The following is a 13673-nucleotide window of genomic DNA, read 5'->3' on the forward strand; positions in this document are numbered from 1 at the left end:
AAGCGCCGCCGCCATCCGATCATACAGGTCGCGCAGATACCGATCGCGCTGCATGGAAACGAGGAGTAGGCAACAGCCGGCAACAAAAGCAACAACAAATAAAAATCTGTCGGTGCATGGGAATCTGGACTCCTCACCCCTTCTTTTGTGCGTCTCGGTCGGTGGACACGCCGCCTTGGCTGGCGTAGGCTATAAGAGCTCCCTGCGTCTCCATTACCATTCCCCACTACTGGCTTACCTCTACGCCCCGTAGCTTACTACTCCCTGCACCGCTACTATTATTAGTAGAACTATAGTGCCGCTTTACTACTACTGACTGTCATTTCTGGATTGTGGACACTCTCTGGACAACACAAAAAGAAGGTAGGACATGTTTGCAGTTTTATGGGTGCGTTTTCAACAGGGGGATATTGATGTTAATTGTTAATTGTGATGAATCCTGGGGGGTCTTCGCCTCTATTTCGCCGCATTGACCGTCCGGCGATGGTAAGTTTTTTGGAGGGAGAGAGGTGGAGTGAAAAAGATGCAGAGGGGGGGACCGGGCTGCCTCATTGAGTCCCGATTGGAGACGTGGAAGCACCATGCGTCTGAAGGGGTTTGGATGCGATGTGAAGACAATGTTTCCTCACCCCATCCTCCCGCACCACGCGTTCAACACTGCGCTTTTCCTCCTCTCTGATACAGAGATGTATAGAGAGAGGACCTCTGGTTTAGAAATCACTGGCTGCGATAGAAGGTGCTTATCTTTATTTTTTTTAATTCAAATTAGTTTACAATCCTGACGCTTCTTCCTTTTACATCAGGGGCTATATTTCTTTTTTTGCCCTTCACTCCCACCCTGCTGCCCAACCCTCCTCTCCCTTCCACATATGTTTAAGTCCGGCCGCCTGCCTCTCTTATTTCTAGAGGAATAATAATTACGGATGCAGAGCACGTCCGGATAACCACGCTCGGACCTTTTATAGGCTTCCAATGTGCAAGTTGGGTGACAAACATGCGCAGTCAAGGCTACACGTCCCCTTAGAGACGGTAATCCTTGCAGAGAGGGTGAAGGACCCATTCGCTCCAAGACGCATTGAGGACCACATTTGCGCAATTCTCCACGTCCACCGTCCTTTGCGCCAACAAAACAGCGCAGTGGCGGTGGGGCTGATGGAGTGCCATTGAACATCAGTGCAGAGCAGGGTGGGGGAGAAATCTGATTCAGGACCCCATGGTCGAGTTTAAATGAGTTTAATTCAATGGTTTGTTTGTTTTTCTGAATGTAGCTTCTCTAAAACCTGAAATCCGAGAACAAATGTTTATTTTATCCTCCCCCCTGCTGTGTTTGGAAAATGTTATAACAAGGAAAATAAAACAAAGGAAGTATTTCACACATCAGTTAACTGCTCCCATAAACCTGGCTCATACAATATTAGAGGAGGCAGCAGACATGAGGCTTTTCATTCTCCTGATGTGACACTACAGACACTTTGTCTCGTGAGGAGCGCTTGGCACATCACGCAGGTCCCATCAAGGCTTTCCAGGCAATCTCTTCCAGCTGACTTCAGTGGGGGCTTTATGGGTATGACACGGAGGAAATGTAGCTCATCCACTGGATGGTATGAAATATTAATGACAATAAGGTCTTGGCTGCTTTATTTACCTTCCAGCAGTGGTGCAGTTGGTTATTGATGAGATATGTGATGCAGTGGTGAGGCTTCATTTTAGGCATCACAGCAACACAGCTTCAGATTAGCATTGGCTACTTGATGTGTTTCCCAGTAACTGACCTTTTTCCAAATTTGATGTCGAATTCAGGCCGCCTCTCAATGGGACTAAGGCCTGGTCTTAACCTGGTAGAGGAAGCACACACATTGCACACACACACACACACACACACACACACACACACACACACACACACACACACACACACACACACACACACACACACACACACACACACACACCCACACACCCACCCACCCACACACACACACACACACACACACACACACACACACACACACACACACACACACACACACACACACACACACACACTCACATACACTGTAGCTGCAATAATGTAACAACTGCTGGGTCACTGCATTGTAAATAATAAATCAGTGGTAAATGGCTGAGAGGAGGCTGAGCTTTATCCTAACTGGAAGAAAGCTGGTTTAGCATGGCAGTGGGATCGTAATGGTTTGTAATATTAACATATAGTACTACTACAATATATTTAAAAACTCAAATGACAGACTACTATTTTTGATGGGTTTTTTTTTCGTTAACATTATTGAAATGTTCCTATTTCCATCATTACATCAATATTGCTGCAACCTATTTTAGTCAAAGGTCTGCTTGGGTTGCTATTGGTGTGTTACTGATTATGTTAGAAGTGTTTTAGGTTTAGGTAAGGGGTGTTCCTTTAATATTAAAGAGCTACCAGGTTCTATCTATATTACTGACTTGGAACGGGACAGATAAAAAAAAGAGGATTCCGCCTGCTGATAGCATCATGATTTGCATAGCACTGCCAATCTACCATGTTAAAGTACCATAACCACAATATAATTTGCATTACTTTTACACCAAAAAAGCTGAGCGCAAGATGAGTTTAATAAGATTTGTCACCCATATTTTTTCCACATGCACCAAAATTGTTGTTCCGCTTTTTAATATGCAAGAGTAACCCTCTTCACTATACAGTAAACAATGTTTGCAAAGACAGGTCAATACATGTGTCTGCTAATGTAATGTGACTTTGCTGCAGATCAGCCAGTCGCTTGAAGTAAAGGCATTTTTTCAAATTAATTTTCGATATATGGTGATATTTTTTCAAATGAATCTTACTTTTACTTTACTTACTTTTTTTTAATTCTAAATAAAACAGATAATTACCAATATTTCCCAACATTTTTAAATTAAAGACACTTTAATAAACCCTATAGCATAGTGATACAACACTGTATTTAGAGTCGGGAGAGATATTGCAGATGCAGGTGATAATGTGACTGTCATCCTATAATTCAAAAGCTAATAAGCTAATAGGAAGTCACCAGTATTCCCCCTGAGGAAGAATGCTTCTATTCTAAATCAATATGCAAATTAACAGGCTGTCTGCAAACCTATCATCCATCATACGTCAATTGTAGTTAGGATGACGGGTTGATATAATGTGCAACCCCACTGTTAATTGTTCTGGTTTATAACGTGGGTGTACTGTTATTCCCACATGTCAACTGTTAGGTCAGGTTCAGTACAGATGTATCACAGATAATATAACTACAAAAGCAAGATTCCTGCAAACTGGACTGACTTGCCTGCACTCCATGTGTTGTTTATTCAGCCACATGTGGAGAGCAGCTGCTGTCAGGCGCAGCACTAGTAATCTGGATGTGTACACAGGGATACAAACCACTAACCTTGTCAGCTCTGTTAAGCATGACATATCACAGTAATGCAAATACATCATTGTTATGTCATTCCTAATAAAAGCATTGTAACAAAATGACTCACGGGGGACATTGGGAACCTTTGTTGTTTGAGTATAGCCTACATCCTAGACATATTATAGAGAAGCTACTAGTTGGCTTCACAATAGCTTAAAAATAATTAAACATATTGGCTACACCACTCATTAATAATCATAATTACCTGGATATGAAGTATTTCAGTCATGTCCATGTAGTTAGTATTTAGTTAGGTTGTGCAGAATAAGCTCAACTAATAGGCTCAGTAATGAAATATGGATGAATGTAAAGGTTACATGCGGAGCACAGTTATTTAGCATGGTATGATGAAAAGCTTTCATTTCATAATATATAGCATGCTAATATTGTATGTTTTACTCAGAGTGCCTTACAATCTGCCCATGTTTTCTCTCTCTCCATTTACCATTGGATGCGATGTTTGGCAAAAGAAAATCAATTAAATTCAAAAGACTTTATTTGTCCCCCGATGGCAATTAAAAGGCACACACTCAGAATGGCACAAACACAAAGACACAACTCGGATATATGACACGAGGACAATTAAAAACGGCATGCTTAATGCTGTGTATCGTAAAGTGCTAAAATTCCACTTGAAACAGACAAACCTGCCATATAATGTGTGAGTCCATATGGCAAACATGTTAGGAAAAGAAACACATTCTTTTCGAGTCTTGTTTCTATCCACCCAACAACTTTTAGTCCAATACTCAGTTGTCTTGCTCTTTTTCTATGTCAACAACTCCTGATGGAAATCTCTGTCTCTTGAGCTAGCTCATGTTGTGTGTATAAAGGGAGCTGATGAGAACTGATTCCCTGATAGCAGCTACCTCTTCCCCCTGAAAACGGTTAAGGGGTAGCAGTGTGAGTGAATCAAAAAACCTCAAAGGTGTGAGCTGTAAAATTAAACAATGAGCTGAAAGATGCTTAAATGCTCTTCAGAGCCAAGTTAATGATGACATGTGGGTTATTCACTTCCCCTTTCACAATACACACAGTCATTTGACCAATTGATACTGTACAAGTATGAGTCAGTGCAAGGCTGGCCATGCCATGTTATGTAGAATTTTTCAATGAGAGCAAGAAGCTTGTGTGAGGCTTTGACCATTTGCCAAAAGTTATGTGCCATGTTGTGTAGTGCAAACGTAAAAACATTAAGCTTAAAATATGGAAAGAAAACATGCTTTCACGTTATTGGGAAAAGGCTGTTGAAAGAGGAGAGAAAGCCTTTGTCCAAAACCATGTCATAGACGACATCTCATCTCATCCCATGTGTGCTGTGTATACTGCTTGTACCACCCACTCCGAGAAGGAAGGTTTAAATAAAGTCAGTGTTAGGATGATTGCTCGCCTTTGGCTAGTTTTTCTCCCATTACCGAATGTAGGCCTGGAGCTCTTCACTACTCTCCCCCATGTCCATGTCCCTTGTCACATCCGAGATGGACGGACACAGAGATAATGTAGATGGATGGACAGACAAAGTGACAGTAGGAAATAGTCTTGTGTGTTACAGTGCCAGTCTGCTCATTGCCTTCAGTCAAAGTGTAGAGATATGACGAGGCATCTTGGCCCGAGGATGAGCTGGGGGAAGATCCAGGCTTAAAAAGCTCAACATCACCCTCATGATGCCAAACACTGACCATTCATCTTCAGCTGTTTCCAAGGGCTCTCTAATGTATGTGTATGGATGCATATTTAGTCTTGCACTCACAAATATATTACACTAGCAGGGGTTACACACACACAGACTTTTGCCATGACTAATGCCATGTCCACACATTCACTGGTATTTCAGTCAGTTACAGTAAGTTGGTTAAGTTCAGTTTCTCACACATTATATTTAAAAAAAAAAAATTTAAATGTACATGTAGTCATGTTGCTTTGTTTGTATTGGACCAAAACCAATAAAAACCTGCTGAGCCACACACACTCAGGAATTATTCTAAGGAACGTACTTGAAGTTTCAACACCCTCACTCTCACCCTCACACACACACACACACACACACACACACACACACACACACACACACACACACACACACACACACACACACACACACACACACACACACACACACACACACACACACACAGAGTTAGGTAACCTGTCTCTCCTGTCTTGTACTTCCTTTGTATTTCCGTCCGTTTCTTTGTTTCCTATATTACATCCCTCTCCTTCAGTCTCTCCTTCTTCCCGGTACATTTACTCTTCCACATTCCTTTGTCTTTCTTTCACTCCCTGTTTTAAATGTTTAATCGCTGCCTCTTGCCCTGAAGTCAGGGAAATGCGTCTTGGAGAGGCTGCTCTTCAGAGCAGTAAGCTGAGGCCTTTTTGTCCTCTCCTGCAACATATAGGTTTATTTATTTTGGAATGCTCATGGTCAACATCTACATCACTTCTAATTACTGTAATTTTGATGCATGATCCGTCTCTGATGAACAATTGTGGTTAATGCAGAACACGGGTTCATGTCTTAGGCATTCCCGTATCCCTCTTTTCACTGTTACTGGTTGTCTAATCCACTGACTTCTTGGCACCTCTGGGTGCTGCCTGTAAGGGTTCCCAAGGAATGACAGTATCGCGGAACAACTTGCCTCACTGCAGAACATGGTTTACTTTTTCCTAACTTTATGTATTGTGCTTTTGTTTCAGCCTCTGGAAAGGAGGATTTAGTGGTTGTGTGTGTGTGTGTGTGTGTGTGTTAGTTTTTTTTCTGAAACTGGGTTGACTGGTCTCAAGTTGTGTTCTGCTTGAAAAAGAGCCAAGTTCTTAGGTCATAACACTAGGGAAAATCATGGCAATGGGATAGTCTGAAACCTGATATTTCAAATGACAAAATCCAAAATAGCCGCCACTGTTCAGTATGTAAGCATAGTGTTACAGGAGACGCATAAACATACACCCTTGAGTTTGGATCTGATAATAGCTTTCAATTATTTCTTCATCAAATGGCCAGTAACGATTCACATGTAGAGAAAGAACAACTGCCAGTCAGTCATTCCTGCAGGATATATTTCCAACAAAGCGGAACAATGAAAAGAGCAGGTAATTATCTGAAGCCATCTGAAGTGTAATCTCCCGATAAAGTGTAAAGCAGTCAGGATTGTGTGAGCAAGGTTTATCGAGGATTTGTGTCCGTGAGGATGAATTTTAAGCAAGTTTGTGAGAAAGAACAGAGCAAGCAGCCAAAACCACAGCATGAACTCTGGGTTCATCAACAGATTGTGCTTTATAGCAGATGCTGACGTACACATTTGTTTTACATTTAGACATGCACTCAATTAACTACCTTTTAGTCATGCACTGTAATACGGTGAGAACTAGGATACACAAATACCTACGGGGAGCAAAGGATTCTAAGATTTTGTTTTAAATTTTTTTTTTTGCTAGATTTGATTGCCAAACATGCTGGAAAATAAGCAGAAAACTGTACAACAACTGCTCTGGTGCCCTTTTGCGAGGCAAGGCGTCTTCCATTTACTTGTGAGAGAACAGTGGCTGCTCCTTTGACATTGTCACCTCAAATTATTAATTTGTCCATTGTTTTACATTTCCCATTATCCCCGTTCAGGGTCACAAGCACATCAAAATGGTTCAATAAAATCAATTAACCTTTGATTATCTTTTTATTAGATAGTTATAGTGAGACAAATATGGATAATGAATAATAATGATCAACAGTTTCTAGTTAAATTATTTGAATGACTGTAATGATGGTACCAAATGTAGTCTGTTGGGCATCATTGCACCCCCTGAGAGGAAGATTTATGTCTGCACAGTTTAAATACCTTTCACATTAAATAGTAATCTACATCTACAATCTGCACTGATTAAATGAACGAGATATACCTAGTAGCAAAGTGAGCTTTAGATCTGCTGTTTTTCCCATTTTTCTTACCTGTGGTGAATCTATTAGATCCCAACTGGTACCATTTATTTTAATGGCTGTTTCTTTTTCATTCATACATCTATGTTTAACTTCTCTTAAACTTACCCTGCAATATTATATTTATCGCTTCAACAGTTTCTATTTTTCAAGGTTTCACAGGCCTCACCTAAAGCACGTAGAAAAGCCATAGAACACACACGCTATTGTACAGCTGGCATAGCATGCTCTTTAGCCATCAGCCTTCTGGAAAAATGACATCCTTAAGTGAAAACAACCAAATCCCAAAGCTCACTGAATTATTGATCACTTGCAAATGCCACACAAAGCCGTGTGCGACCACACAAGAAGGCCGTAGAAGGCAAATAGCTGCTGGATCACATCAACCAGGAGGAAAATGTTTAGCTGTGAACTTACTGAATGGGAAGTTACATTAAGTAAACAGTATGTGTAATTCTGTATGGAATTTATTTTCATAACATCTGAGCAAAAGGCTCTCCCACCACAGCTGAGCCTACTCAGTAGTACACACTAACCCAGCAGTCAAACTCAACCCTCGTCACATTTGTTTTATTTACCAACATTTTATAATTCACCATTAGTGAACTGGTTATGCATTACACAGTAACTGATTTATGCAGCAAATAGCTCTCAACAACATTAGGCAGAGGCAATCACACACACCCACACACACACACACACACACACACACACACACACACACACACACACACACACACACACACACACACACACACACACACACACACACACACACACACACAGTGTATAATATGAACATTCACACATTGATTACATCCCCTGAGCAAATGGATTCTGTGTTGTTCATTTAGTGTCAGGGCCCTATGGCTCCCGGGCCTTGCTGTGTAATGTGAGGAAAAATGTGATTCATATTGTTAGGGGATTTATATAATGATTATTGTGGTCAGGAGAAAATCCGTAAAGTACTGAGGTAACTATTGAAGTCAAGCCAATTGTGCTGTGTCTGCAGTGTGAACGGCTTACTATCGGGAAATGAATGTAGGAATGCAGGACTATGGAAGAATATTGTTTGAGGAGAGATCTCAAGCTCCTCTTTGTTTCTGGTGTTGGTTGTTGTTATTGATCGCTGATTTAAAAGGATTACCACTTGTGTAAGGGTGTGTGAAGCATTTCAACGAAAAGTTCTACTAATGAGTTTACATTCATTCCTGGGTAACTGTCTTTACAGATGTGAGGGTGAACAGTAAACTGAAACACGTTGTGGATCCTTTCTAAAAAACGGTAGGGAGGTAATGTGTGAGGACAGAAACATAGATGTTGACAAGCAAGGTCATGGCTGTTACAGTTCTGCTCTCACAAGTCTCTAAAGATGTGTATGTGTTAATAAGGCATTCTTCTGGTTTTGCATAGACCTGAGCTCTGCCACTGTTTCAGATTTAAATATCTCAGCCACTAATTGATTGCCATAAAATGTTGAGCTTCCATTCATGGTCAATGGATAAATCCTAAGGACTTTGGTGAACCTCTGACCGTTCTTCTATCACAACCACAAAGTTGACTTTTTGTCAAGTATTGAATGGATTGCCATGAAATTTGGCAATGATGGTCATGTTCTCCAATGAATTATTGTAATAACGTTGGTGATTGATAACATGGCATGATCATATACCGTTATCTTGATATAATCTCACTTAAAGTTGATAAATAAAATAATTTAAGCCACGCCTTGCTATAGTGACAGTCCTACGTATTGCAAAAACTGAATATATAAATGCACACATTTTTAGTAAGGATACCTTCAATTCTTTCAATCTGCCAATATGTCCACATACACAGATAATATTGGCACACCAATTTATCTTCTAATGGACAATATAAACAATAAATATATACAGTCCAAAGCATGTATGGAACCTTTTGACACCAAACAATGTGTACAACATGCCATTGAAAATTCTTCATATCTCTTCATTGTTTTAAGGCATATCAGCTTGATAGGAAATACATGGGTATTGTGTACACACATTAATTATGTCTGCATGGTTATTCTGTGTGGGAGCCATGAAAGCAGTATTTGCATTTATCTTGTTATTAAACTTTATGTGTCTTAGAAAAGTTGTGATTAAATATGTAATAAATCAAATCCCCTTCACTTCATCTGCCTACTTTCTCCTATTTAAGACCAGCTATATGCATTGCCTCCCTGGAAGTTTTTGAATTTAATTTAAATTCCTGCTGATTGAACTTTTTAGTTTGAGATTTGCATGGTCAGGCTCTCAGTTATGTTGATCCCCTATGAACCACATCGCAGCAACTGCTTATCAAGCAGATGGCTCTAGGCAACCCTGCACCCTAGCAATTATCTCTCTATATATTACCGTATATTACTAATTTGCAAGAGCAAATATGTCTTGTAAAAAAGAAAATGCTGTCTACTTTATGTTTTCTGTCAACAAAATATGAACACTTTTTTTAATTGCATGCATTTAAACACAGAGCAAATAGTTTTTGCAGTTCAAGGGAACTGCCATGCATCTGTGTTGGGCAACATGGACAAGTTAACTTAATTGAAATTGTTTCTTAGCTCATTATGTTTTTCTACATTCAATTTAGCCTATTTTTTTATTTTGCTGGTAAGAAACCACATGTGAAGTGAATTAGTGTTTTTTCTCTGTGCACTTTAAATACGGTTAAAACAGTTGTCAGTGATAATGATTCCACCAGATTACATTGTAGATGAGCAATATGACCAATGTCCTCACCCACAGTAAGAGACCGGAATGTTAATAACAGCTGAGTGAAACAAGGAAAACCTGTCCAATCATATATTGATTAAAGTTGAATACACTTTACATCAAAACAATGTATCACAAACCTACATTTTGTGTATGGGCGGTTGACAGAAAGCTAAAATACCGCCAACAAATAAGCGTTGATTAGCCCCCCCCCCCCCATGTCATTTAGATAATCTAGTTATTGAGTGGACCCAATTAAACACTGAATGATGATACAACAAGTCTGAAATAAATATACTGCAAGAGACTGATAAACGTTTGTAGACATTTTAGAGACCATTGTATGGTTATGGGTATTCACTACTGCATTCATACATTTTCCACCAACTTTTCCTTCAAAATTCACTCCAAGTGTTGGCCAAGTGGCAACAGAGCTCTGCGATTACAGTTAACTAATATAAAAGCATTATTGACAGATATCAACCAGAATGTTATCATACAATGCCACTCCTAGCCATCTGACCATTATTTGTTGAGGAATGTAGCTGGGAGATTTCAAAAGCTTTTCCTTTTGAAATGTATACTACTTAGTCCAGGAGTAGAAGTTTACCTTTGGTGTGGTTGTTTGAACTTGCCGCCCCATGAATAGCTAAGGAAAACATCCTCGGTCAAACATATGTTTTTTTAATTTATTTTTTTATCTTTTTTGCATTGTATTTTCAAGGTTCTTCATCCCTAGTGGTTCCCTAAAAGTGTATGTATTACACTGTAATACACTGTGTTGTTTAGTGAGCGACCATGCTCATGAATCGCAGAGATGACATTGGAATGTTCAGACCAATGCAGATTTGTAAGTTAAGGGAGCTCCCATGGTGTAGTGGGTGGAGCACGTACCATCAAGGCTCAGTCCTTATCGCAGCAGACCCGGGTTCAACTCCAACCCGGGTCGTACACTGTATCTCATCCCCCTCTATCTCCCCATTCCACTCTGTCACTCTTAAATTGTTAAATAAAGGTGAAAATGCCTAAAAAAATTATTCAAAAAAGATTAGTAAGTTGAATGTACGATCGGCACAGCTTCTAAACAAAGGTGGCATGATAACATTTGTGTTTGACAATGATGTCAACATCTTCATGTTGGAGATGTACTGTATGAAAGATAATACAGTTTATTGCTGTGGAAGCAAGATCTGTTTTTTTAATGTTCATATCGTAAGGTAATAAAACAATAAAATCCTCCATAGTCATATCTCCCATTAGACCTGTGGCACGTTAAACCAAAATGGCTGCAATATACTTTTCCTTTCATCCAAAAATGTTACTCAAACAACAGTCTTTAGGTTGATGGCGGTCTAATCTGAATCATTTTCTCTTCTCCTCCTCTGTTCTTTCTAAAGGGTTCAACATCCTCATTAATTGTCCTCCTGCATTACTGGTCTGGACGTCAACATGGGGCGCTTGGACCACTGCTCCCTCCTGTCGCCTGGCCTGAGGCTAGCAGTCGTCACAGTGATTCTTCTCGTCCAACTCCATCCCACATTGGCGGGAGCTCCCCCTGACCTGGGTGGCTCTGTATCAGCAGTGTCCACCAACAAAACAGAATGCAGCAAGCCCGAGGCGTGCGCACCGGGGGTGGTCTTACCAATCTGGGAGCCCCAAAACCCGTCATTCGGTGACAAGGTGGCCAGGGCAACGGTTTACTTTGTGGCTCTGGCCTACATGTTCCTGGGTGTGTCCATCATCGCAGACCGCTTCATGGCATCCATAGAGGTCATCACGTCACAGGAGAGGGAGATCACCATCAAGAAAGCTAATGGGGAGACCACCAAAACCACTGTTCGGATCTGGAACGAGACTGTCTCCAATCTTACCCTCATGGCTCTGGGCTCTTCTGCTCCAGAGATCCTGCTGTCTGTCATCGAGGTCATAGGTCACGGGTTCCATGCGGGTTCACTGGGCCCCTCCACCATCGTGGGCTCGGCTGCGTTCAACATGTTCGTCATCATCGGGTTGTGTGTGTACGTGGTGCCCGACGGCGAGACGCGCAAGGTCAAGCACCTGCGCGTCTTCTTTGTGACGGCCAGCTGGAGTATCTTCGCCTACGTCTGGCTCTACCTGATCCTGTCTGTCATCTCGCCGGGCGTGGTGCAGGTGTGGGAGGCTCTGCTCACGTTATTCTTCTTCCCCATCTGCGTGCTGTTCGCCTGGGTGGCCGATCGCCGCCTGCTCTTCTACAAGTACGTGTACAAGCGCTACCGCACCGGCAAGCAGCGTGGCATGATCATCGAGACCGAGGGAGACCGCCCACTCCCTTCCAAGGTAGGATCAACGAGGAGTTAACAATGCTATTAATACTGCCATTACTACGATTAACATATACTCATACTTTGTATTGCAAAGTGATATATTTCAAGCGATTGTTTATTTTTTTTATTTAAAGCCTTTTGGTGTTTTTACAACTAGGTGTTATTTTTGTGGTTTTGGTAGTCAACTGCCGAGATCTAGGAAAGCAGTACAAATAATGACTTACACTTTTTGGCATTTCTACCTGGAAAAACTAGCACCACTATGATTACCACTACGCTTCAACCATTGTCATTAAATGTTGTACAGATTAAAGCCTTGTGTATTTAATTAACTCTAAACTATTCATATTTTCTCAACACGGAAAATGCTTCCCCACCAGAATTGAAGGCAACATTCAAAAATAATGATAGAAATGACTGGTATTTCTAGAAATATCTAATCTGTTATTGTGTTTGCCAAAGACTCTTACCAGTCATGCTTGAAGTTCTCTCTTTTCCAAAGGCACATCAGTTAGTCAACAGCCGACCAGTAGAAATGAATTAAGATGTCCTAATCCAAACATGCGGTGTAAGAAAACAAAGAGGCAGATAAGGGGCTTATGTTTTGGGAAGTGAGTTCATGAGTTACGTGTATCTGAAACAATTATCTGTGTTACTGAATGGTATCCTGCCAATATAAACTCATGCTATGAAGAATATTAGCGCAAATGCATCCAAGTTATTTTTAAGTATTATCATCTTTTAATTTCCTGTTTTGACCACTATCTGATGTATGATGTTCCATGCAGTGCATTGCACATATCTAATTACATTTTCAGCATCATGGTGTTGGTACATTTATGGACCACTCATTCAATTAAGAGTCCCTCAGTGTCTCTTCTTCCTGATTTGAAAATGACTTGTTATTATTTCCCTAATCTCTTTGATGACATTGTTTACAGCCAGTGCTGCATTAGTAAATGCAGAGCACTTTCATTTCAACTTCGGGCTAAAACAAATCACTGACTCAGACCCAGCAGTGTTACTGAGGGGTCAGTCTGATAGTTGAGAAGTTTTAAATTGCCATCTTGCTGAAAGAGCTTAAATACATTTTGTTGATAAAACTCTACTCAAAGTAAAAAAGGCTAGATAGTCACTTTCTCAGATTGTAGAGCAATTCAATCGACAACTTCACTACGAATGCAGAATTGGGCTATCATTTGACTTATATTGTGTATTCCGACCCTGGCATTACACTGATACCACATAAACTACTAATTGT

At 40.6% G+C, this 13673-nt stretch overlaps 1 protein-coding gene across 1 annotated transcript in view; it reads left to right on the forward strand.

Moving 5' to 3' along the window:
- Nucleotides 1-280: 280 nt before the first annotated feature.
- The window catches only part of slc8a1b (solute carrier family 8 member 1b), a gene marked incomplete at its 3' end in the record, with an annotated part of 133698 nt that continues 120305 nt past the window's right edge, over nucleotides 281-13673 (forward strand). The window contains 2 exon segments of the mRNA XM_080036313.1: nucleotides 281-363; nucleotides 11504-12425. Of these exon segments, the coding sequence (XP_079892439.1) occupies nucleotides 11556-12425 (870 nt within the window). The 5' untranslated portion in view covers nucleotides 281-363; nucleotides 11504-11555.

Source organism: Ammodytes marinus (assembly GCF_949987685.1).
Source record: "Ammodytes marinus genome assembly, chromosome: 11".
Lineage (NCBI taxonomy): Eukaryota > Metazoa > Chordata > Actinopteri > Uranoscopiformes > Ammodytidae > Ammodytes > Ammodytes marinus.